Source organism: Scomber japonicus, chromosome 13 (genome assembly GCF_027409825.1).
Source record: "Scomber japonicus isolate fScoJap1 chromosome 13, fScoJap1.pri, whole genome shotgun sequence".
Classification (NCBI taxonomy): domain Eukaryota; kingdom Metazoa; phylum Chordata; class Actinopteri; order Scombriformes; family Scombridae; genus Scomber; species Scomber japonicus.
The window spans coordinates 2,113,619-2,139,668 of NC_070590.1; the positions used below are offsets into that span (position 1 = coordinate 2,113,619).

The following is a 26,050-nucleotide window of genomic DNA, read 5'->3' on the forward strand; positions in this document are numbered from 1 at the left end:
TAGCACCAAATCACACCAAAAGTAATCTCAAGGCACTTTACACATAGAACAGGTCTCCCACCAGACTCAAAGTGGGTTATTTTCTAATGCGAAAATATCCTCATACACAGTTGATATTGTGACAGTTCATGGGATTGAAATCGATGTTACCCATCATAAATAACTTGGTGTTTAGCTTTAGAAATATCTGTTTTTACACAACATGGAAACCTTGAGGAAAACAAAATTAAGTTAGGGCTTTATTTTAGATACAAAGTAGAGTTTTTCTTTGGAAACCAGGAAAGGGCTGGTTGCTCCCACCTTTTTTCCAGTTCTTGATTCCAGTGCTTTGTCTTACATGAATGTAGCAGCACAATGTCTTAATACGTTTCTGTTCATCAAAGTGAATTAGGATTTAAGATTTGTTTCACTTGGAGATTTGTCTCTCTTAATGCATCATCCAAGTAATTGGTATATATTGATTTATGTAAAGCCATTCTAGACAAACTTCCCTCATATCTTTGCAATATTATTTCACTGAGTTAATCTTCAAAACAAAATTGTAGATACAGAAGGACACTGTCTGTCTATAGGATATGGATGTGGACATGGAATGAAAGCTTTTGTGTTTTCTGCTCCAGCTCTGCTGGAATAGTTTGCAGAGGGAAATTAAGTTTGGACTAAAGATTAAGTTAAAGAAAAAACTGGATGACCATGTATAGAGGCACAAAGAACAGACATGTTATTACTTAGCTGTACTGTAAATAATGAAAATGGGTTGAACATATATGTATTTACAAGGAACAAACATCAAACACAAAATACAGTAGGATGCTCTTATTTAACACATTTTATTTTTTGTGTTATTAGATTTACAAATGAACCTTGGAAATGGTCCTTACTTTGTGTGCAAAATTTTCTTGGGGTCAAACAACTTCGCCAAAGATCTCCGCATCTCTGTGCACTGCACGCCATAAATAATAGGGTTCAGGCTGCCAGGGATTATATGAAACAAGATGCTACTGAGTTTTCTGTAGTTTGAGTACTGAGGGAAGCGATGCAGAACAATGAGTGACATTCCACTGAACACCATGATCAGAAACACAACCAGATGAGTGCTGCAGGTCTTCAAGGCTTTACTGTTTAAAGACTTGTTCTTACTGGTTAGACAGACTAATGCAATTTTAGAATAGGTGAGAACCATGCTGCCTATAGAGCCTGTAAACAGAAATACAGTGAAAGTGAGTCCATAGACATTATTAATAAACACACTCTCACAGGAGAGCATAAAAATTGAGGCATTGTCACAATAGGGATTCATGATCAGAGTCCTGCATCGGTTCAGCCGTATGGTCAGACCGAGCAGAATCCCAACCAAAACACAGGCCACTCCCCAGGCAGAAACTGTCAGCTTGATCACCATCTTGTTGGTCATTATGACAGCATAACGCAGAGGATTGCAGATGGCAACATATCTGTCAAAGGCCATAATTATGAGCACAGTGTGAGTGGTGGTACCAAACATGTGCACAGTAAAAGCTTGGACCACACACTCATAGTAGCTAATGAGGCGTTCAGAGGAAGGCCTCAACATGTCTATAAGCAAACGAGGCACTATGATAGAGTTTCCAAGTATGTCATTAAATGGTAGGTTGCAAAACAGGAGATACATGGGCTGGTGGAGGTTCTTGTCAGAGAAAACTAGAATAGCAATGCCAACATTTGTAACCATTATAAACAGGTAGGAGAAAAGGAAGAAAAGGAAGAGAGGGTATATTTCCTTTGAAACATTTAACCCTTCCAGCTGGAGCATGAAGCTGTTGTAAGTGTAGTTTTCCATCAATCTAAAAGAAGGGAGTAATGTCACAAATAATGTCTAAGCAATCTACTTATGAGATCATTTTCTAGAGACAGGACTGATTGTACAATTTAACCCAACAGAAACTTTAAGCTTTTCCTAGATATTAATTAGTACCAGCTGTTTGTTTGTACAATACATAGTCTTTTAGTATTTCTGTAACAAAGCTCAATCAGTGAATGCATTTAACAAAAGTTTTCTCTTCAATCTGAAATACTTTTTTTTTTTAAAAAGAAAAGTTTTATAAATTGTGAAGAAACTGTTTCTTATAGACCTGTATGTCTGGTTTCAGTCCTCTGTTGGTTCTGGTAGGTATTACCAGACACAAAGTGTCCACTGCTGCAGTGTTTTATAGAGATATTTTCAACTCTTGGGGAATAGATCATTATTACATTGGATCATGTCTGATGCAACTTTAAGGATAATTAATTTACCTATTGCTGTTGTCAGCAAGTTGAAATATGAACATGTTAGCTCCCTTTGACTTATGAGCAAGGGGCAGGGCACTAAAACAAATGGGAAATAAAACTCTCTTTAAGTTTAACTAAAACATAACGTACCTACCTAACATAACTTATAACAAAGTTTTAATGACCATCCATATTTATTTTCCGAATGATGTGATTGCAACTTGGTCAAGCTCACAATGATTTTAACGTGTATGCAATGTTCAAGCATGTCTTGCACAAACTTGGTGAAACAGACCTTTTTCACTGCAGTCATTTTGACATGAAATAGTAGGATAAATGCAGGTGTTAGCAATGCTATTAGTTAGGGTTCCATTCCATTTAGGTTTAAGATAGCCAGGTTCCTGTTATTTCTTAATTGTAAGTGAAGGTCACACTAAATACTTGCCACTTCAGCCTATAGAGTTTTTTCGTTGTTTTAATACTGCATACACATTTCCTGTATTTTCTGGTTGTTTTCTTATAACGAGACTGATAAGTAATTATACATGGTCATTATAGCATTGCTAAAACAACAACATTTGCACAGTACTATATTTTTATGTGATAATTTCTCAGTTGTGAACTTTAATAGTGCTAATCAAACGGAGATGGGAAGAATAAGTTATCCATATTAGCCCTTTAGTGTTGGGACCAAACTGGACCTATTTCTGTCTTAAGTTTGTATTGTTCTGTTAAATGTTTTGTACTGTACCATCAGATGTGAACATCACAGCTCCACAAGTTAATTGTTAACTACTTTCTGTGTCAACTCAATTCTGTAAAAACCTGATTTAAGGGATTCCTATGAAAATAATATGTATGTTGTATCAACTAATATGTTATTCAACTCTCAAAAATCGATATTGGCATTGACATCAATTTAATGGGTGTTACTTTTCAAATTCATCTTTTTTTTTTGCACAGGTAAAATTTGCATTCATAAAATTAAAAAGGCACATCCAATATAATGCATAATTAATAATGATGATAATAATAAAAATAATAGCTTTATTTGTATAGCACCTTTCAAATTTTAGAAATTTGCATGCACCAAGAGCTTTACACTAAATTTGCATAAAAGAACATACAATTGTGTAAAAAACACATTAATGTAACATGAGATGGAAACTCACCTAGTAACATGAATAAACATAAGATAAAATAGTGAGTGAAAATAAGTGAAAATACAATACATAGAATGTGTACTTCAGTGGTGGTCATTTGAAACTTAAAGGAAAAACTCTAAGTATTTCACCAAGTGTACACAGTCAATTAATTGTGCCAGTCTGTGAAGCTATAAGCAAACAGAACCTTCCTTTTGGGAACGGACACAGACTCACCACTGGTCTTTAGCTTGACAAATGCCATACATGTATTTACATGGAAAATAAAACAGAACACAACATGCAATAGGATGCTCTTAGCTAACAATTTTTATTATTTATGTTGTTAAACTTACAAATGGAAACGGTACTTATTTTGATGGCAAAATTTTCTTGGGCTCAAACAACTTTGCCAAAGATTTCCGTATCTCTGCGGACTGCACGCCATAAATAATAGGGTTCAGGCTGCCAGGGATTATATGAAACAAGATGCTACTGAGTTTTCTGTAGTTTGAGTACTGAGGGAAGCGATGCAGAACAATGAGTGACATTCCACTGAAAATCATGATCAGATACACAACCAGATGAGTGCTGCAGGTCTTCAAGGCTTTACTGTTTAAAGACTTGTTCTTACTGGTTAGACAGACTAATGCAATCTTAGTATAAGTGAAAACTATGCTGCCTATAGAGCCTGTAAACAGAAATACAGTGAAAGTGAGTCCATAGACATTATTAATAAACACACTCTCACAGGAGAGCATAAAAATTGAGGCATTGTCACAATAGGGATTTGTGATCAGAGTCCTGCATCGGTTCAGCCGTATGGTCAGACCGAGCAGAATCCCAACCAAAATAAAAGGCACTCCCCAGGCAGAAACTGTCAGCTTGATCATCTTCTTGTTGGTCATTATGACAGTGTAGTGCAGGGGATTGCAGATGGCAACATATCTGTCAAAGGCCATAATCATGAGCACAGTGTGAGTAGTGGTACCAAACATGTGTGCAATAAAAGCTTGAACCACACACTCATAATAACTGATGATACGTTCAGAGGGAGGCCTCAACATGTCTATAAGCAAACGAGGCACTAGGATAGAGTTTCCAAGTACGTCATTAAATGGTAGGTTACAAAACAGGAGATACATGGGCTGGTTGAGGTTCTTGTCACAGAAAACTAAAATAGCAATGCCAACATTTGTAACCATTATAAACAGGTAGGAAAAAAGGAAGAAAAGAAAGAGAGGGTACATAGTTTCCTTTGAAACATTTAACCCTTCCAGCTGGAGCATTACGCTGTTGTAAGTGTAGTTTTCCATCAACCTGAAAGAAGGGAGTCACATGAAATGTCTAGGCAAACTACCAATGACACATCATTTTCTAGAGACAGCACTGATTAATTAAACAATTAAACCCAACAGAAACTTAAAGCTAGATATTAATCAATACCAGTCTTTTAGTATTTCTGTAACAATCAAAGCTGAATGAATAAATGCATGATTAAAAAAGAAAATTATAAAAATTGTGAACAAACTGTTTCTAGTAGACCTGCAAGCCCGGTTTGTATTTCTGGTTTCTGGTAATACCTACCAGCACCAAACAAAATGTTCTCTGCTGCAGTGTTTTATAGAGATGTTTTCAGCTCTTGGGGAATAAGTCATTGCTACCGTGGATAATGTCTGATGCAACATTAAGGATCATTAATTTGGCCATTGCAACTGTAAACAAGTTGAAATATAATAATAATAATAAACTTTATTGGCAGCAAAACACACAAACATGAAAATAATTGTATTATAAAAAAACGAGTAGTTATGTTTTTAATTAAAAGTTAATGTTTTTCTCTTCATTTTTAATGTGTTTGTAATCCGACATTATTTTGAACAAGAGCAACCTCAATGATTCTTTGAGTTTAGATAAAAGTTGTAATATTTAAATGTAGGAAAAAAGCAAGAATAGAAAAAACTAAGGGACTTAAAAGAAAATACGGATTCTGCTGACCTGATTTCCTCAGTTGCATTGTTCCAGAGCCTGTAGGCTCTGACTGCAAACACCATACCCTCTAGTTTTCAGCCAGATCTCTGGAATAGTCAAAAGATCTCTGCCCAAGGATATCAAAGTGTACCAGCACATATGGCACTAAAAGGTTGGAGGTATAGGTGGGAAAGAGGCAATGAATAGCCTTAAGATCAATTCTAAAACATACTGGGAGCCAGTGTAAAGAATCTGAAACAGGAGTGATGTCATTACTGTAAAATTCGGTGTAAAAGACTCACCTTTTAACGCAATATTTTTTCATTTAACCACTTAACACACGCCCCTGTTTTTTATGCTGTTAGCCTAAACGACATGCCCAAGTTGTGAGCAGCACAGATCCCACATAGTTTGAGACTCAGAGATGTGTCTGGTATCATTGGAAAGGAAACACTCTCAGGATTCTTGTAAAAGTGTCTGTGTGATTCTGTGACTTACTGACAAAGAGTGGCAGAGGTTACAATGATGGGGTTGTTTACTCGCCCATAGGTTTGCCTTTACAATTGTTGTTTGTCAGGAGGAGAAATGCTAGCTTCCAAAATGTTTGCAAGCTGAGACTTCTGGCCGTAGTAGAGTTTCCCTGTGTCGCTCAGTGCTGCAGGGAAAGACTGATTCTCATGCTTAAATAACTCAAGCAGGTCACACTCTCGTGATTGGCAGGATATAAAGAGCTGTGAGAACAGGCGACAGTCATCTTTGAGTACCTGCTTCTTCATGTCACTGCAAGCTGAAGCTGCTTCTTGGCGAAAGAAGTCAACTTTGTTCTTTTTAATCAGCCTATAGAAGGAAGTCTCATCACCCAGACCATTGAAAAAGTCTCTGAAGGCAACTTGACCACACATTGGAATATGGGATGCAACTAGGTTCAAGTATCTGGTGCCCTACACCTAGCCCGATCGTTCATCCAGTGCCATAAATCCCGTGCGATCTGTACACCATCCAGGTAACTAAAGCCCCGTTACCCTTGGCTCGGCTATCCCGCGCTGGCACATCCTGTCAATTCAGGTGCGGCTATCTAACTACAATACTACAACTAACTAAACTTCTAGTTGAGTCTATACAGGGGCTTATTAGATAGCATTTGGGACACTAAAGTATACTACAACTACAGTGAGTACACCACTACAACAGTTAGTAAACTACAACTACAGTTAGTACACTACAAGCTGACACTGAACCCCATGCTGAGTCTCACAGCAGTGATGTCACCAGTGTGCCCTGGTTGTGCTTTGACATCACTCTTATAAAAAATTACTAACCAATAAATGTTGACCACAGAATTTTAATGAATTATCATTTATATTGCTAAATTAGTACTTTTATTTCAGTAAAGAACGCTTGTGTTGCTGTATGTGTGTGTGTGTGTGTGTGTGTGTGTGTGTGTGTGTGTGTGTGTGTGTGTGTGTGTGTGTGTGTGTGTGTGTGTGTGTGTGTGTGTGTGTGTGTGGTGAGTGACAGTCAAAAGTTTGGACACATTTTCACAAATGATTCACACAAAAAACACATCCCTCAGAATTCTGCAGATTTTCACTTAAGATCATTGCAGAAAACTGAAGAAAAAACGCGAAAACGCTACTTTTTAGTCATTTAATAGCCATTATCTTGAAAATTGGTGGCCATATTGGAATTCAATTGACACCATCGACTTATTCCAGTCATAATACATTCATTTTGATGCTTGGATCATTAACATTCTTCTGTTAATTCAAGTTCTATACCTTGAAAACCTTTTTTTGGCGTTTGACGAGGCGGCCATCTTGAAAACTGGCGGCCCTCTTGGATTTTCAGCTGGGCAACGTACTTTTATTAGAAGGTATGTCCTGGACATCATTTGTACCAAATTTGGTGCTTGTACCATGAAGTGAACGATTCGGCTCAAAAATGGACTTAAACAGCCCCACTACATGTTGTACGACTAGTAACTGCTTCAAGATAATATATAGACAACCTGTTTCTCCTCGGAGTCAGCACAAGACTGGCCGGGCTGAAGAGACTCTACACAGGCATATTAGGTGGCGTTTCCATCCTGGTCTAACACCGGTCCAGATAGCTCACCAGTTGTCCTATTTAATGACAGCCGTCGCTCACTATTATCAGTACTTTACTGAGTTTGTCTCTGAAAGATGGAGGTTAATGCACAAACGCACAAACTTTGGGTGCTTGGTTGGGGTTGGCATTCACTCTGCTTGAGCATCACTGTGGGTCCGTAAGCGTTTGGCTATTAGCGTTATGTTAGCATGAGAGGTCAGGCAGTTCTACCCCAAACGTGCATGAAACACACCTTTGATAAATTTTTTTATTGCCCAATTTATACATCATAATTGAAGAACTTATGTAACGCAAGTAACGCCATATTTCTTTGTTTAGTAACTGTAATATGATTACTGACTGTAGATAATGTAACATGTTACATTACTGCATTACTGGTAAATATAATGTGATTACAGTAACCCAACATTGATTATAGGTATGTAAAGGGCCGTCCACACTAAGAACGATAACTATAACTTTAAACATAATGATGTGAGCATCCACATTTATGAACTATAACGTCCTATAGATGGCAGTGTGAAGCACTCGCTGCACGCTCCAGCTGTTTCGGAAGCTAATAACAATAGGCTATTGATGACCCGTTAATGCTGTATGTTGTACAGAAAATGATTGTGTTGATCAGAAGTATTTCAGACATTAGCTGCTGTGATGTTTCTGTATTTACAGACCAAACTGATGTTGAAGTGGGTGCAGTAGTCTATTTGCACACAGTGACAGCTATGATGAAGAGTTTTTGGGACTCGAGTAAGCACACAGGTACACACTGTATTAAATATGTAAAGTTACTGTGCTCTTTTCAAAGGTTTAATTGGAACTCAACCTAACCCGAACCCGGTCTGAGTTAATATACCGGTCCAATTCAGTTAAGCAAATCATTACTTTACCATTAACCATTAACCCGACACACTGTTTCAGGTGTAATATGTGTGTTTTGATTGTATTTCAAATAAAAGTTGATTGAAATAGTTTTTGAGTATAAACATGTGGTTATAAATGAATAACTACTGATGCATTCAAATAAACCAGTCTTTAATAGAAAAGTGTTTTCCCAGCATGACACTCCCAAAATAGATTGCGAATTATACACCAGTTTTATGGTACGTCTGTTTGTTCTGGTTAAACGCCTGGCAGGTGAGTTCTGTATAATCTGGAGTACATCAATAGATTTTAGGTTTAGAAAAAAAAGTTAAGTTGTTTGCACTAATCTAGGTTTGATGAGATAAAAGATGAAATTGTCTCTTATGTCTAAGATTAAAGATTGATGGAATTTTTAAAATATTTTGATAAAAGATGATAAAAACAAGACTGGACAAGTTGTGTGGTGTGCTGCCTAAAGCTTAAATTACTATCAAATAAGACACGACAAGACAAAGATTGCTCGCAAAAGATTTTATGTGTTCAACTAGGAAACCAGTAGATGGCAGAATATGCTTTGCCATATGCTTGGACCCAATGACAAAGATTGTTTGATTTCAACTAAAGAAAGTTGTTTGACATCCAGTGTTTTTTGTGAATTAGTTTAATGTTTGCTTATATACCTACTCTTGACTCACATCTTTTGTGGTGATAAATGTATAAATAAATATAGATAAATCATGGAATATTCTCATGATGGAAAAACCTTCTTGAGATCAAAAACCTTTGACAAAAATCTTCGTATCTCTTTGGACTGCATACCGTAAATAATGGGGTTGAGGCTGCCAGGGATAACATGAAATAAAAGGGCAACCATTTTTCTGCTTTCTGCCAACTGGGGGAATCGATGCAGAGTAACGATAGTCATTAGACTTAGCAGCAAAATCAGATACACAACCAGATGAGTGCTGCAGGTCTTCAAGGCTTTACTGTTTAAAGACTTGTTCTTGCTAGTTAAACAGATTACTGTAATCTTAGTATAGGTGAGAACCATGCTGCCTATAGAACCTGTAAACAGAATTACAGTGAAAGTGAGGCCATAGACATTATTAATGAAAACACTTTCACAAGAGAGTTTAAACAATGCAGCATTATTACAATAAATGCTTCTCATCAGTGTCCTGCATCGGTTCAGCCGTATGGTCAGACCAAGCAGAATCCCAACCAACACAAAGGCCACTCCCCAAGCAAAAATGGTCAGCTTGATCAACATTTTGTCAGTCATTATGGTAGTATACCTCAGTGGATTGCAGATGGCAACATATCTGTCAAAGGCCATAATCATGAGCACAGTGTGAGAAGTGGTACTGAACATATGTGTGGTGAAAGCTTGGACCACACACTCATAATAACTAATGATACGTTCAGAGGCAGGCCGCCACATGTCTACAAGCAAACGGGGCACAATGACAGAATTTCCAATAATGTCACTGACTGACAGGTTCCAGAAAAGGAAATACATTGGCTGATGAAGGGTTTTATCAATGAAAACAACAAAAGCAATGCCGACATTTGCAACAATTATAAATAGATATGAGAAAAGGAGAAAGAGAAACAAAGGGTACATAGAATCCTTTGAGACATTTAACCACTCTAGCTGCAATGTGGGGCTGTTGTAGGTGTAGTTTTCCATCAACCTGAAAAACCAAAATAATACTGTTAGTGACAGGAAATCAAACTGTCAGATAGTTTTAAGTCAACAAGACGTCAACAACAGCTATATAAATATAGAAACTACTATGTAAATATTCCATTATTTATCAAATTGAATATTTCATTAAATATTTGATATTATTTCATATTATTATCATTACACTGAAAACTAGTTCCACACATCATTAACACAAATTAAAGCTAAATGAAATGAGTGTTCATTAGACGTGGTTTTGTTTTGATCTCAGTTTGACGGAGGTAAAATAAAGGTTAATAATTAAAATAAAATTTGAAAACTGTGAGGAAACATACAGATCAATACCTACGTTGAGTGTCTCCGGTTTCAATCTCTTGTCTTCTCTTTCTTGGGTCTTCCTGTTCATTGCTAGTAATATCTACCAACATTGATCCTCTGTTGCAACATTTATAGACTTGATTTTATCTTTAGGGGAATCATTTATCATTATGTCACCCTGTTCACTCTCCCTTTTACCCAAACTTTTCACTCACTTTTATTAGCAGTCTAAATGTTCCTGCTTAGAGGTTAAAGTTAAACTACATGTTACATTTAGCAGTTGACATGATGCTAAATGTAGAGCTATACTTACTTTATATTTACTGTATACATTACTAGTCAAAGATTTAGACACACCTCTCATTTAAGTGAATGGGAAGGTGCATATGCATATACCCTGACAAAGAAGAGGAGTGGACAGGCCAAAAAATGCCTGCAACTCATTTAATTATATATTTATTATAATATAGAAATAGAACTTAAGTAAGTGGGACATAGCACAGGGTAATACACACATACAGGCAGACTAGACAGGTGCCGTCATATATCAGATATTCATGTCGTTTTTATGTTTGTGTTCAATGAAACTTGCAAGACAAAGTTTTAGCCATCCGAGGCTCATTTAGAGCTATTTGGGTTGACTAGCCACACCTGCCAAAAAGTCACAGGATACTGATTCAGCCTGTCACTGCCAGATAAAGCTCTGTATTCGACAGTATACAGAGTATTTAATCTGGTGTCAGTGGTGACATTTCTGTGCTTGGATGAATGCATACTGCACATGCTCTAAGTGTAGGGCATTGTGCGCAAGAAACTGACTGAGCAGCATAACGTCCAGTTAGCTGTCTGCTAGCTTGAATGGGGATCAAATAATTTCATTTTGTGGCTCTTCTATACTTTCCAAATGTTTTAAGACCAAGCTGAGCAAAAACTGATATTGAAACAAGTAATTTTGAGGTGTGGTTTTGTGATGCTCAAAACTATTTATCCACTGTTTTACAGTCACAACAGTTGTGACAGTGTAGGTTAACCTATGACACAAGCACATTAGTAGTGTTTTTGTTATTACTTTCACTGTCAGTAGGGGAAGATAAAAGTCCAATACTCCAACTTTAACTCAAAAATATTGATTTTGCTATTGGCATCAATTTAATAGCTGTTACCACATCACAGCATGAATATACACTGATATAATAACAAGTAGAAACAGGTAGTTATGCATTTCAGAGGCCTGAATTGTAGTTTTTACTACCATGTGGGTTTCCAGGTAAGAAATTACTTAATTCTAAGTGAGAAATAAATGCATGTTTCATTTTAAGCGGCAGATATATTAACTTATCCTCCCTCTATATTATAGTAAATTTAAGAATGTGGCTCCATGTGAATTTTCTGTGGACAATCCCAACTGTGGAATGCCTACATGAAACCAACATTGAATCCAAAAGTGAAAACTCCTGTGAGCTGCAAATGGCCAAACCTGCATTGAGGCCCTTGAAGGTTTTCTGTGGACAATCTTAATATTTGCTTATGTAACTGTGTACATGTTATATTCTCAAGAAAATGTAATACAGTAGGCTACTCTTGGCTCACATCTTTTGTGATGATAAATGTATAAAAAACCTGGAATATCCTCATGATGGAAAAACCTTCTTGAGATTAAAAACCTTGGACAAAAATCTTCGTATCTCTTTGGACTGCATACCATAAATAATGGGGTTGAGGCTGCCAGGGATAACATGAAATAAAAGGGCAACCATTTTTCTGCTTTCTGCCAACTGGGGGAATCGATGCAGAGTAATGATAGTCATTCCACTTAGCAGCAAAATCAGATACACAACCAGATGAGTGCTGCAGGTCTTCAAGGCTTTACTGTTTAAAGACTTGTTCTTGCTAGTTAGACAGATTACTGTAATCTTAGTATAGGTGAGAACCATGCTGCCTATAGAACCTGTGAACAGAACTACAGTGAAAGTGAGGCCATAGACATTATTAATGAAAACACTTTCACAAGAGAGTTTAAACAATGCAGCATTATTACAATAAATACTCCCAATCAGTGTCCTGCATCGATTCAGCCGTATGGTCAGACCAAGCAGAATCCCAACCAACACAAAGGCCACTCCCCAAGCAAAAATGGTCAGCTTGATCAACATTTTGTCAGTCATTATGGTAGTGTAGCGCAGGGGATTGCAGATGGCAACATATCTGTCAAAGGCCATAATCATGAGCACAGTGTGAGAAGTGGTACTGAACATATGTGTGGTGAAAGCTTGGACCACACACTCATAATAACTAATGATACGTTCAGAGGCAGGCCGCCACATGTCTATAAGCAAACGGGGCACAATGACAGAATTTCCAATAATGTCACTGACTGACAGGTTCCAGTAAAGGAAATACATTGGCTGATGAAGGGTTTTATCAATGAAAACAACAAAAGCAATGCCGACATTTGCAACAATTATAAACACATATGAGAAAAGGAGAAAGAGAAACAAAGGGTACATAGAATCCTTTGAGACATTTAACCACTCTAGCTGCAATGTGGGGCTGTTGTAGGTGTAGTTTTCCATCAACCTGAAAAACCAAAATAATACTGTTAGGGACAGGAAATCAAACGGTCAGTTTTAAGTCAACAAGACGTCAACAACAGCTATATAAATATAGAAACTACTATGTAAATATTCCATTATTTATCAAATTGAATATTTCATTAAATATTTGATATTATTTCATATTATTATCATTACACTGAAAACTAGTTCCACACATCATTAATACAAATTAAAGCTAAATGAAATGAGTGTTCATTAGACGTGGTTTTGTTTTGATCTCAGTTTGACGGAGGTAAAATAAAGGTTAATAATTAAAATAAAATTTGAAAACTGTGAGGAAACATACAGATCAATACCTACGTTGAGTGTCTCCGGTTTCAATCTCTTGTCTTCTCTTTCTTGGGTCTTCCTGTTCATTGCTAGTAATATCTACCAACATTGATCCTCTGTTGCAACATTTATAGACTTGATTTTATCTTTAGGGGAATCATTTATCATTATGTCACCCTGTTCACTCTCCCTTTTACCCAAACTTTTCACTCACTTTTATTAGCAGTCTAAATGTTCCTGCTTAGAGGTTAAAGTTAAACTACATGTTACATTTAGCAGTTGACATGATGCTAAATGTAGAGCTATACTTACTTTATATTTACTGTATACATTACTAGTCAAAGATTTAGACACACCTCTCATTTAAGTGAATGGGAAGGTGCATATGCATATACCCTGACAAAGAAGAGGAGTGGACAGGCCAAAAAATGCCTGCAACTCATTTAATTATATATTTATTATAATATAGAAATAGAACTTAAGTAAGTGGGACATAGCACAGGGTAATACACACATACAGGCAGACTAGACAGGTGCCGTCATATATCAGATATTCATGTCGTTTTTATGTTTGTGTTCAATGAAACTTGCAAGACAAAGTTTTAGCCATCCGAGGCTCATTTAGAGCTATTTGGGTTGACTAGCCACACCTGCCAAAAAGTCACAGGATACTGATTCAGCCTGTCACTGCCAGATAAAGCTCTGTATTCGACAGTATACAGAGTATTTAATCTGGTGTCAGTGGTGACATTTCTGTGCTTGGATGAATGCATACTGCACATGCTCTAAGTGTAGGGCATTGTGCGCAAGAAACTGACTGAGCAGCATAACGTCCAGTTAGCTGTCTGCTAGCTTGAATGGGGATCAAATAATTTCATTTTGTGGCTCTTCTATACTTTCCAAATGTTTTAAGACCAAGCTGAGCAAAAACTGATATTGAAACAAGTAATTTTGAGGTGTGGTTTTGTGATGCTCAAAACTATTTATCCACTGTTTTACAGTCACAACAGTTGTGACAGTGTAGGTTAACCTATGACACAAGCACATTAGTAGTGTTTTTGTTATTACTTTCACTGTCAGTAGGGGAAGATAAAAGTCCAATACTCCAACTTTAACTCAAAAATATTGATTTTGCTATTGGCATCAATTTAATAGCTGTTACCACATCACAGCATGAATATACACTGATATAATAACAAGTAGAAACAGGTAGTTATGCATTTCAGAGGCCTGAATTGTAGTTTTTACTACCATGTGGGTTTCCAGGTAAGAAATTACTTAATTCTAAGTGAGAAATAAATGCATGTTTCATTTTAAGCGGCAGATATATTAACTTATCCTCCCTCTATATTATAGTAAATTTAAGAATGTGGCTCCATGTGAATTTTCTGTGGACAATCCCAACTGTGGAATGCCTACATGAAACCAACATTGAATCCAAAAGTGAAAACTCCTGTGAGCTGCAAATGGCCAAACCTGCATTGAGGCCCTTGAAGGTTTTCTGTGGACAATCTTAATATTTGCTTATGTAACTGTGTACATGTTATATTCTCAAGAAAATGTAATACAGTAGGCTACTCTTGGCTCACATCTTTTGTGATGATAAATGTATAAAAAACCTGGAATATCCTCATGATGGAAAAACCTTCTTGAGATTAAAAACCTTGGACAAAAATCTTCGTATCTCTTTGGACTGCATACCATAAATAATGGGGTTGAGGCTGCCAGGGATAACATGAAATAAAAGGGCAACCATTTTTCTGCTTTCTGCCAACTGGGGGAATCGATGCAGAGTAACGATAGTCATTAGACTTAGCAGCAAAATCAGATACACAACCAGATGAGTGCTGCAGGTCTTCAAGGCTTTACTGTTTAAAGACTTGTTCTTGCTAGTTAAACAGATTACTGTAATCTTACTATAGGTGAGAACCATGCTGCCTATAGAACCTGTAAACAGAATTACAGTGAAAGTGAGGCCATAGACATTATTAATGAAAACACTTTCACAAGAGAGTTTAAACAATGCAGCGTTATTACAATAAATGCTTCTCATCAGAGTCCTGCATCGGTTCAGCCGTATGGTCAGACCAAGCAGAATCCCAACCAACACAAAGGCCACTCCCCAAGCAAAAATGGTCAGCTTGATCAACATTTTGTCAGTCATTATGGTAGTGTAGCGCAGGGGATTGCAGATGGCAACATATCTGTCAAAGGCCATAATCATGAGTACAGTGTGAGAAGTGGTACTGAACATATGTGTGGTGAAAGCTTGGACCACACACTCATAATAACTAATGATACGTTCAGAGGCAGGCCGCCACATGTCTATAAGCAAACGGGGCACAATGACAGAATTTCCAATAATGTCACTGACTGACAGGTTCCAGAAAAGGAAATACATTGGCTGATGAAGGGTTTTATCAATGAAAACAACAAAAGCAATGCCGACATTTGCAACAATTATAAATAGATATGAGAAAAGGAGAAAGAGAAACAAAGGGTACATAGAATCCTTTGAGACATTTAACCACTCTAGCTGCAATGTGGGGCTGTTGTAGGTGTAGTTTTCCATCAACCTGAAAAACCAAAATAATACTGTTAGTGACAGGAAATCAAACTGTCAGATAGTTTTAAGTCAACAAGAAGTCAACAACAGCTATATAAATATAGAAACTACTATGTAAATATTCCATTATTTATCAAATTGAATATTTCATGAAATATTTGATATTATTTCAAATCATTATCATTACACTGAAAACTAGTTCCACACATCATTAATACAAATTAAAGCTAAATGAAATGAGTGTTCATTAGATGTGGTTTTGTTTTGATCTCAGTTTGATGGAGGTAAAATAAAGGTTAATAATTAAAATAAAATTTGAAAACTGTGAGGAAACATACAGATCAATACCTACGTTGAGTGTCTCCGGTTTCAATCTCTTGTCTTCTGTTTCTTGCGTCTTCCTGTTCATTGCTAGTAATATCTACCAACATTGATCCTCTGTTGCAACATTTATAGACTTGATTTTATCTTTAGGGGAATCATTTATCATTATGTCACCCTGTTCACTCTCCCTTTTACCCAAACTTTTCACTCACTTTTATTAGCAGTCTAAATGTTCCTGCTTAGAGGTTAAAGTTAAACTACATGTTACATTTAGCAGTTGACATGATGCTAAATGTAGAGCTGTACTTACTTTATATTTACTGTATACATTACTAGTCAAAGATTTAGACACACCTCTCATTTAAGTGAATGGGAAGGTGCATATGCATATACCCTGACAAAGACGAGGAGTGGACAGGCCAAAAAATGCCTGCAACTCATTTAATTATATATTTATTATAATATAGAAATATAACTTAAGTAAGTGGGACATAGCACAGGATAATACACACATACAGGCAGACTAGACAGGTGCCGTCATATATCAGATATTCATGTCGTTTTTATGTTTGTGTTCAATGAAACTTGCAAGACAAAGTTTTAGCCATCCGAGGCTCATTTAGAGCTATTTGGGTTGACTAGCCACACCTGCCAAAAAGTCACAGGATACTGATTCAGCCTGTCACTGCCAGATAAAGCTCTGTATTCGACAGTATACAGAGTATTTAATCTGGTGTCAGTGGTGACATTTCTGTGCTTGGATGAATGCATACTGCACATGCTCTAAGTGTAGGGCATTGTGCGCAAGAAACTGACTGAGCAGCATAACTTCCAGTTAGCTGTCTGCTAGCTTGAATGGGGATCAAATAATTTCATTTTGTGGCTCTTCTATACTTTCCAAATGTTTTAAGACCAAGCTGAGCAAAAACTGATATTGAAACAAGTAATTTTGAGGGGTGGTTATGTGATGCTCAAAACTATTTATCCACTGTTTTACAGTCACAACAGTTGTGACAGTGTAGGCTAGCCTATGACATAAGCACATTAGTAGTGTTTTTGTTATTACTTTCACTGTCAGCAGGGGAAGAAAAAAGTCCAGCACTCCAGATTTAACTCAAAAATAATGATTTTGCTATTGGCATCAATTTAATAGCTGTTACCACATCACAGCATGAATATACACTGATATAATAACAAGTAGAAACAGGTAGTTATGCATTTCAGAGGCCTGAATTGTAGTTTTTACTACCATGTGGGTTTCCAGGTAAGAAATTACTTAATTCTAAGTGAGAAATAAATGCATGTTTCATTTTAAGCGGCAGATATATTAACTTATCCTCCCTCTATATTATAGTAAATTTAATAATGTGGCTCCAAGTGAATTTTCTGTGGACAATCCCAACTGTGGAATGCCTACATGAAACTAACATTGAATCCAAAAGTGAAAACTCCTGTGAGCTGCAAATGGCCAAACCTGCATTGAGGCCCTTGAAGGTTTTCTGTGGACAATCTTAATATTTGCTTATGTAACTGATTACATGTTATATTCTCAAGAAAATGTAATACAGTAGGCTACTCTTGGCTCACATCTTTTGTGATGATAAATGTATAAAAAAAACCTGGAATATCCTCATGATGGAAAAACCTTCTTGAGATTAAAAACCTTTGACAAAAATCTTCGTATCTCTTTGGACTGCATACCATAAATAATGGGGTTGAGGCTGCCAGGGATAACATGAAATAAAAGGGCAACCATTTTTCTGCTTTCTGCCAACTGGGGGAATCGATGCAGAGTAATGATAGTCATTCCACTTAGCAGCAAAATCAGATACACAACCAGATGAGTGCTGCAGGTCTTCAAGGCTTTACTGTTTAAAGACTTGTTCTTGCTAGTTAAACAGATTACTGTAATCTTAGTATAGGTGAGAACCATGCTGCCTATAGAACCTGTGAACAGAACTACAGTGAAAGTGAGGCCATAGACATTATTAATGAAAACACTTTCACAAGAGAGTTTAAACAATGCAGCGTTATTACAATAAATACTCCCAATCAGTGTCCTGCATCGATTCAGCCGTATGGTCAGACCAAGCAGAATCCCAACCAAAACAAAGGCCACTCCCCAAGCAAAAATGGTCAGCTTGATCAACATTTTGTCAGTCATTATGGTAGTATACCTCAGTGGATTGCAGATGGCAACATATCTGTCAAAGGCCATAATCATGAGTACAGTGTGAGAAGTGGTACTGAACATATGTGTGGTGAAAGCTTGGACCACACACTCATAATAACTAATGATACGTTCAGAGGCAGGCCGCCACATGTCTATAAGCAAACGGGGCACAATGACAGAATTTCCAATAATGTCACTGACTGACAGGTTCCAGTAAAGGAAATACATGGGCTGATGAAGGGTTTTGTCAATGAAAACAACAAAAGCAATGCCAACATTTGCAACAATTATAAACACATATGAGAAAAGGAGAAAGAGAAACAAAGGGTACATAGAATCCTTTGAGACATTTAACCACTCTAGCTTCAATGTGGGGCTGTTGTAGGTGTAGTTTTCCATCAACCTGAAAAACCAAAATAATAATGTTAGGGACAGGAAATCAAACGGTCAGTTTTAAGTCAGCAAGACGTCAACAACAGCTATATAAATATAGAAACTACTATGTAAATATTCCATTACTTATCAAATTGAATATTTCATGAAATATTTGATATTATTTCATATTATTATCATTACACTGAAAACTAGTTCCACACATCATTAATACAAATTAAAGCTAAATGAAATGAGTGTTCATTAGATGTGGTTTTGTTTTGATCTCAGTTTGATGGAGGTAAAATAAAGGTTAATAATTAAAATAAAATTTGAAAACTGTGAGGAAACATACAGATCAATACCTACGTTGAGTGTCTCAGGTTTCAATCTCTTGTCTTCTCTTTCTTGCGTCTTCCTGTTCATTGCTGGTAATACTCTACCAACATTGATCCTCTGCAACATTTATAGACTTGATTTTATCTTTAGGGGAATCATTTATCATTATGTCACCCTGTTCACTCTCCCTTCTACCCAAACGTTTCACTCACTTTTACTAGTCTAAATGTTCCTGCTTAGAGGTTAAAGTTAAACTACATGTTACATTTAGCAGTTGACATGATGCTAAATGTAGAGCTATACTTAATTTATATTTACTGTATACATTGCTAGTCAAAGATTTAGACACACCTCTCATTTAAGTGAATGGGAAGGTGCATATGCATATACCCTGACAAAGAAGAGGAGTGGACAGGCCAAAAAATGCCTGCAACTCATTTAATTATATATTTATTATAATATAGATATAGAACTTAAGTAAGTGGGACATAGCACAGGATAATACACACATACAGGCAGACTAGACAGGTGCCGTCATATATCAGATATTCATGTCGTTTTTATGTTTGTGTTCAATGAAACTTGCAAGACAAAGTTTTAGCCATCCGAGGCTCATTTAGAGCTATTTGGGTAGACCAACCACACCTGCCAAAAAGTCACAGGATACTAATTCAGCCTGCCAGATAAATCTCTGTATTCGACAGCATACAGAGTATTTAATCTGGTGTCAGTGGTGACATTTCTGTGCTTGGATGAATGCATACTGCACATGCTCTAAGTGTAGGGCATTGTGCGCAAGAAACTGACTGAGCAGCATAACGTCCAGTTAGCTGTCTGCTAGCTTGAATAGGGATCAAATAATTTAATTGTGTGGCTCTCCTATACTTTCCAAATGTTTTAAGACCAAGCTGAGCAAAAACTGATATTGAAACAAGTAATTTTGAGGGGTGGTTATGTGATGCTCAAAACTATTTATCCACTGTTTTACATTCACAACAGTTGTGACAGTGTAGGCTAGCCTATGACATAAGCACATTAGTAGTGTTTTTGTTATTACTTTCACTGTCAGTAGGGGAAGAAAAAAGTCCAGCACTCCAGCTTTAACTCAAAAATATTGATTTTGCTATTGGCATCAATTTAATAGCTGTTACCACATCACAGCATGAATATACACTGATATAATAACAAGTAGAAACAGGTAGTTATGCATTTCAGAGGCCTGAATTGTAGTTTTTACTACCATGTGGGTTTCCAGGTAAGAAATTACTTAATTCTAAGTGAGAAATAAATCCATGTTTTATGTTAAGCGGCAAATATATTAACTTATCCTCCCTCTATATTATAGTAAATTTAAGAATGTGGCTCCATGTGAGTTTTCTGTGGACAATCCCAACTGTGGAATGCCTACATGAAACCAACATTGAATCCAAAAGTGAAAACTCCTGTGAGCTGCAAATGGCGAAACCTCCATTGAGGCCCTTGAAGGTTTTCTGTGGACAATCTTAATATTTGCTTATGTAACTGTGTACATGTTATATTCTCAAGAAAATGGAATACAGTAGGCTACTCTTGGCTCACATCTTTTGTGATGATAAATGTATAAAAAACCTGGAATATCCTCATGATGGAAAAACCTTCTTGAGATTAAAAACCTTGGACAAAAATCTTCGTATCTCTTTGGACTGCATACCATAAATAATGGGGTTGAGGCTGCCAGGGATAACATTAAATAAAAGGGCAACCATTTTTCTGCTTTCTGCCAACTGGGGGAATCGATGCAGAACAATGATAATCATTCCACATAGCAGCAAAATCATATACACAACCAGATGAGTGCTGCAGGTCTTCAAGGCTTTACTGTTTAAAGACTTGTTCTTGCTAGTTAGACAGATTACTGTAATCTTAGTATAGGTGAGAACCATGCTGCCTATAGAACCTGTAAACAGAACTACAGTAAAAGTGAGGCCATAGACATTATTAATGAAAACACTTTCACAAGAGAGTTTAAACAATGCAGCATTATTACAATAAATGCTTCTCATCAGAGTCCTGCATCGGTTCAGCCGTATGGTCAGACCAAGCAGAATCCCAACCAAAACAAAGCCCGCTCCCCAGGCAGAAACTGTCAGCTTGATCAACATTTTGTTGGTCATTATGGTAGTGTAGCGCAGGGGATTGCAGATGGCAACATATCTGTCAAAGGCCATAATCATGAGCACAGTGTGAGCTGTGGTACCGAACATATGTATAGTGAAAGCTTGGGCTACACACTCATAATAATTAATGATACGTTCAGAGGGAGGCCGCCACATGTCTATAAGCAAACGGGGCACTACGGCAGAATTTCCAATAATGTCACTGACTGACAGGTTCCAGTAAAGGAAATACATGGGCTGGTGAAGGGTTTTGTCAATGAAAACAATTAAAGCAATGCCGACATTTGCAACAATTATAAACACATATGAGAAAAGGAGAAAGAGAAACAAAGGGTACATAGAATCCTTTGAGACATTTAACCACTCTAGCTGCAATGTGGGGCTGTTGTAGGTGTAGTTTTCCATCTACCTGAAAAACCAAAATAATACTGTTAGTGACAGGAAATCAAACTGCCAGATAGTTTTAAGTCTGCAGTAAGTGGTGCAACAACTAACTATATGAATATAGAAACTACTTTGTACATATTAATCATTAATACAAATAAAATATACATTAAATGAGTGTACATTACATTTGTTTTTATTTTGATCACATTTAATTTAAATAAGATGTGAAAACTGTGAGGAAACATACAGATCAGTAATATCTACGTTGAGTGTCTCCGGTTTCAATCTCGTCTTCTCTTTCTTGCGTCTTTCTGTTCATTGCTGGTAATATCTACCAACATTGATCCTTTGTTGCAACATTTATAGACTTGATTTTATCTTTAGGGGAATCATTTATCATTACGTCACCCTGTTCACTCTCCCTTCTACCCAAACGTTTCACTCACTTTTACTAGTCTAAATGTTCCTGCTTAGAGGTTAAAGTTAAACTACATGTTACATTTAGCAGTTGACATGATGCTAAATGTAGAGCTATACTTAATTTATATTTACTGTATACATTGCTAGTCAAAGATTTAGACACACCTCTCATCATTTTTGTCACCCTGTTCACTCTCCCTTCTACCCAAACTTTTCACTCACTTTTATGAGCCGTCTAAATTTTCCTGCTGAGAGGTTTAAGTTAGACTGTATGTTACATTTAGCAGTTTACATGACAAATGTACAACTGTAAATTTACTGTATAAAGTACTAGTCAAAGGTTTGGCCACACCTCATTTAAGTGAATGTGAAGATGCATATGCATATACCCTGACAAAGAACGGGAATGGACAGGCCAAAAAATACCTGCAGATTATTTAATTATATGTTTGTTAGAATAAAGAAATTGAACTTAAGTGGAATCAAGCTTTTCATGCAAGTTATTTATGGCATATATTTATACTCGCACATATGCAGACTAGATAGGGGCTGTCAAATATCAGATATTCATGTCTTTTTCATCATGGTCAATGAAACTTTCAAGACAAAGTTTTAGCCATCTGAGGCTGATTAAGAGCTATTTGGGTCCATGCATGGATGAGGCCAGACTATCCAACCTCACTTTGCTTTGTGTTGAGCAGGATTAAAACACTGACAAAGTCAAAGTGGTTGGCAGGTTTGTCTTGTGATGTAGACTGTCTACTTTGTATTTGACTGTGCCTATTTTATATTTCAGTAGGCCTCGTAGTGTTGTAGACCATTGTGTGTATTTTATGTTTGATTAGGCTTTGTAGTGTTGTAAAGCTCTATGGGCCTGATTTACTAAAGGTTTGCGTGTGTAAAACGTGTGCAAACTTGACATCACCCGCAAAAAATGTGCAACCTGATCTACTAACGCAGCGCACTGAGGTTTGCGTCTTGCAACTGTGCAACATAGCACGTGCTGTTCATTAGTACGTTTGCCATAATTGATATGTAATAGTAAATTTAAGAATGTGACTCCATGTGAGTTTTCTGAGGAAATTTTATTGAATATGCGGAAGGACGAAAGAGACCAGGAAAGATGTCTGCATCAAATTCCTAAAAGTATGCTGAACAGTTGTTTAAAATATGCATTACATCAACTCAATTTCATGCACAGTTTGAGGTGATCTGATCTATTGTCAGAGGTTGGTCAATAAATACTGCTGTTGAATGTGTTTTGTTTGAGGCTGGAACCAGTGTACAGCAGAATCACTCAAAGCAGTCAGCTCTACCTTCTTGCTCAGGGACCCACAAGAAGCAGCTTTCAAAGCAAAATGTTGTCTTTCATGTCCCAGGCCTTTGACATACAAATATCACATGGAGTGAATGACACAGATCTCTTTGTTGTCCCATACTATTATGCATACATACGCTATCTCTGGTGAGCACTTTGTTTTAAAAATGTTATATTAGAATTGACATTGTAGTCAAGGCAAGTATGGGTAATGGTTTGTAATGTTAATTCATTGACATTGAAATGACAAAGACTGAAGAATAAATGCTGCTACTGTAACCTTTCCATTTTATAGGTTAGATCACAGCAATTTAATAATATATAGCATCAGAGTAAAATAGCATCATATGATGTAAAAAATAACACTGTAGAGAATTCAAAACAAATATTATTTCACATTAGAGTGTCACTTTTAAACTAAATTTGGAGTAAAATTAGCTCTATAAAGTGTATTCATATTACTCTGAACAGTGTGAAGAAACCACAGTGTTAAATATTTTTACACATTTCGTTGTTAATTTTGACACTGGATTGAGTAGAATGAACTCTGAAAAATGACACTGGCCATAGAGTAAATTTTATTCTAATTTCGAATGGGACCAAATGTTATCTGAAACAGTTGAATTCAACTCTGACAGTTAAATTGACACTACTAAAAATGGAATATTCTTAAAATGATGGCAAAATCTTATTGGAATCAAACAACTTTGACAAAAATCTTCGTATCTCTTTGGACTGCATACCATAAATAATGGGGTTGAGGCTGCCAGTGATAATATGAGATAAAAGGGCAATCATTTTTCTGCCTTCTGACAACTGGGGGAATCGATGCAGAGTAATGATAGTCATTCCACTTAGAAGCAAAATCAGATACAAGACCAGATGAGTGCTGCAGGTCTTCAAGGCTTTACTGTTTAAAGACTTGTTCTTGCTAGTTAGACAGATTACTGTAATCTTAGTATAGGTGAGAACCATGCTGCCTATAGAACCTGTAAACAAAACTACAGTAAAAGTGAGGCCATAGACATTATTAATGAAAACACTTTCACAAGAGAGTTTAAACAATGCAGCATTATTACAATAAATGCTTCTCATCAGTGTCCTGCATCGATTCAGCCGTATGGTCAGACCAAGCAGAATCCCAACCAAAACAAAGGCCACTCCCCAGGCAAAAACTGTCAGCTTGATCAACATTTTGTTGGTCATTATGGTAGTATACCTCAGTGGATTGCAGATGGCAACATATCTGTCAAAGGCCATAATCATGAGCACAGTGTGAGAAGTGGTATTGAACATATGTGTGGTGAAAGCTTCTGCCACACATTCATTATAACTAATGATACGTTCAGAGGGAGGCCGCCACATGTCTATAAGCAAACGGGGCACAATGACAGAATTTCCAAGGATGTCATTGACTGACAGGTTCCAGAAAAGGATATACATGGGCTGGTGAAGGGTTTTATCAATGAAAACAATAAAAGCAATGCCGACATTTGCAACAATTATAAACACATATGAGAAAAAGAGAAAGAGAAACAAAGGGTAGGTAGAATCCTTTGAAACATTTAGTCCCTCCAGCAGTAAAGTGGGGCTGTTGTAGGTGTAGTTTTCCATCAACCTGAAAGAACAACATAATACTGCTAAAATAACAGGAAATCAAGGAATCACAGATAGTTTAAAGTCAGTAATAAGTGCAACAATAACTAACTATATACATGCAAAACTATTAAAATATATAATTAAAATATAAAATATTCTATTACATATCACAATAAATCTCTCCTAGTATTTTAAATCACGGTAACACTGAAAGCTGAATAGGTTAAAGTGTGTTACATACACTTTGAGTGTGTCTGGTTTCAATCCCTTGTCTTTTGTTTCTTGCGTCTCTCTGCTCCAGCATTGATCAACGTCTCTGTTGCAACATTTGTAGACTTGATTTTATCTTCAGGGGATTCAGTTATTACATCAGATTATGTGAGGCAACATTAAGAAATTATCATGCTGGCCATCGCAACTGTCAACAAGCTGCAAATGTTTTGTTCTAAGACAGAGATATTTTTTGTCCTGTTCATCCTCCCTGCTACCAAAACTTTTCATTCTCCTTCATGAACTGTCTATCTTATCCTCCTTCACATCCAAGATCGCTACAGGTGATCAGGAGGCATGTGAAAAAAGCATTGTGTTATTCAACCGACATTGTAGAGGTACTTAAATTTAGAAGAAGTTACTAATCTTAACCATATAAACATAGCTCAAAAAGTAAGGACATTTGTAAGGAACATGCATTTGTAGGATAAGCAGCAGAGCTGGGTATGTGGGTTGCGTCCATGAAAGATTTAGCAAATTTTCTCTTCCAATGCCAAAAAGCTGATTCTGCTGTTGCTATTGACTATTGTTTTGTGCTTCTGGTACCCCTTGTGGCTTCCAATCAGGTACCAATCTGTCACCCTTGAGCAGGTCAGTTCGTGTCTGCTCCAAGAATCAGTATGCCATGTTTGACAGATCTGCATAGGGCAACTTGAAGCTGGTTTTCCACAAAACAAGACATATTGGCAATCCCAAGAATTTATTCATTTAACAAACAGGAGCCTCAGTAGTGTTTTGAAGAATCATACACAGCCACAACAGCCTGAAAGCTCCTCCTCATGCTGGTCACCTGCCTGCTCACACACTGCTGTGGGATGATATACCATTCTTCAACCAGCATTTGTTACAATTCAGCCAACGTGGTTGTGTTGGTCACTCTGGCGCCCAAGCTAATCCCACAAGTGT

The 26,050-nt window shown here is 36.8% G+C and overlaps 8 protein-coding genes across 8 annotated transcripts; all 8 read right to left on the bottom strand.

The window, feature by feature from the left end:
- Positions 1–877: 877 nt before the first annotated feature.
- On the bottom strand, positions 878–1,822 carry LOC128371063 (olfactory receptor 146-like). Its single transcript, XM_053331262.1, has one exon. It carries the CDS (start codon positions 1,817–1,819, stop codon positions 878–880), a length of 942 nt encoding a protein of 313 aa, XP_053187237.1. The 5' UTR covers positions 1,820–1,822.
- Positions 1,823–3,760: 1,938 nt separating this feature from the next.
- On the bottom strand, positions 3,761–4,708 carry LOC128371059 (olfactory receptor 146-like). The gene has a single exon (XM_053331258.1). The coding sequence runs from the start codon at positions 4,703–4,705 to the stop codon at positions 3,761–3,763; it is 945 nt and encodes a 314-aa protein (XP_053187233.1). The 5' UTR covers positions 4,706–4,708.
- Positions 4,709–9,078: 4,370 nt separating this feature from the next.
- Positions 9,079–10,044, bottom strand: LOC128371048 (olfactory receptor 52K1-like). Its single transcript, XM_053331247.1, has one exon. It carries the CDS (start codon positions 10,018–10,020, stop codon positions 9,079–9,081), a length of 942 nt encoding a protein of 313 aa, XP_053187222.1. The 5' UTR covers positions 10,021–10,044.
- A 1,922-nt stretch (positions 10,045–11,966) lies between these two features.
- On the bottom strand, positions 11,967–12,932 carry LOC128371049 (olfactory receptor 11-like). The gene has a single exon (XM_053331248.1). It carries the CDS (start codon positions 12,906–12,908, stop codon positions 11,967–11,969), a length of 942 nt encoding a protein of 313 aa, XP_053187223.1. The 5' UTR covers positions 12,909–12,932.
- Positions 12,933–14,850: 1,918 nt separating this feature from the next.
- LOC128371050 (olfactory receptor 52K1-like) lies at positions 14,851–15,816 on the bottom strand. Its single transcript, XM_053331249.1, has one exon. The coding sequence runs from the start codon at positions 15,790–15,792 to the stop codon at positions 14,851–14,853; it is 942 nt and encodes a 313-aa protein (XP_053187224.1). The 5' UTR covers positions 15,793–15,816.
- Positions 15,817–17,740: 1,924 nt separating this feature from the next.
- On the bottom strand, positions 17,741–18,706 carry LOC128371051 (olfactory receptor 11-like). Its single transcript, XM_053331250.1, has one exon. The coding sequence runs from the start codon at positions 18,680–18,682 to the stop codon at positions 17,741–17,743; it is 942 nt and encodes a 313-aa protein (XP_053187225.1). The 5' UTR covers positions 18,683–18,706.
- A 1,907-nt stretch (positions 18,707–20,613) lies between these two features.
- Positions 20,614–21,579, bottom strand: LOC128371052 (olfactory receptor 52N5-like). The gene has a single exon (XM_053331251.1). The coding sequence runs from the start codon at positions 21,553–21,555 to the stop codon at positions 20,614–20,616; it is 942 nt and encodes a 313-aa protein (XP_053187226.1). The 5' UTR covers positions 21,556–21,579.
- Positions 21,580–23,944: 2,365 nt separating this feature from the next.
- Positions 23,945–24,892, bottom strand: LOC128371060 (olfactory receptor 52N5-like). The gene has a single exon (XM_053331259.1). It carries the CDS (start codon positions 24,887–24,889, stop codon positions 23,945–23,947), a length of 945 nt encoding a protein of 314 aa, XP_053187234.1. The 5' UTR covers positions 24,890–24,892.
- Between the last annotated feature and the right edge of the window lie 1,158 nt (positions 24,893–26,050).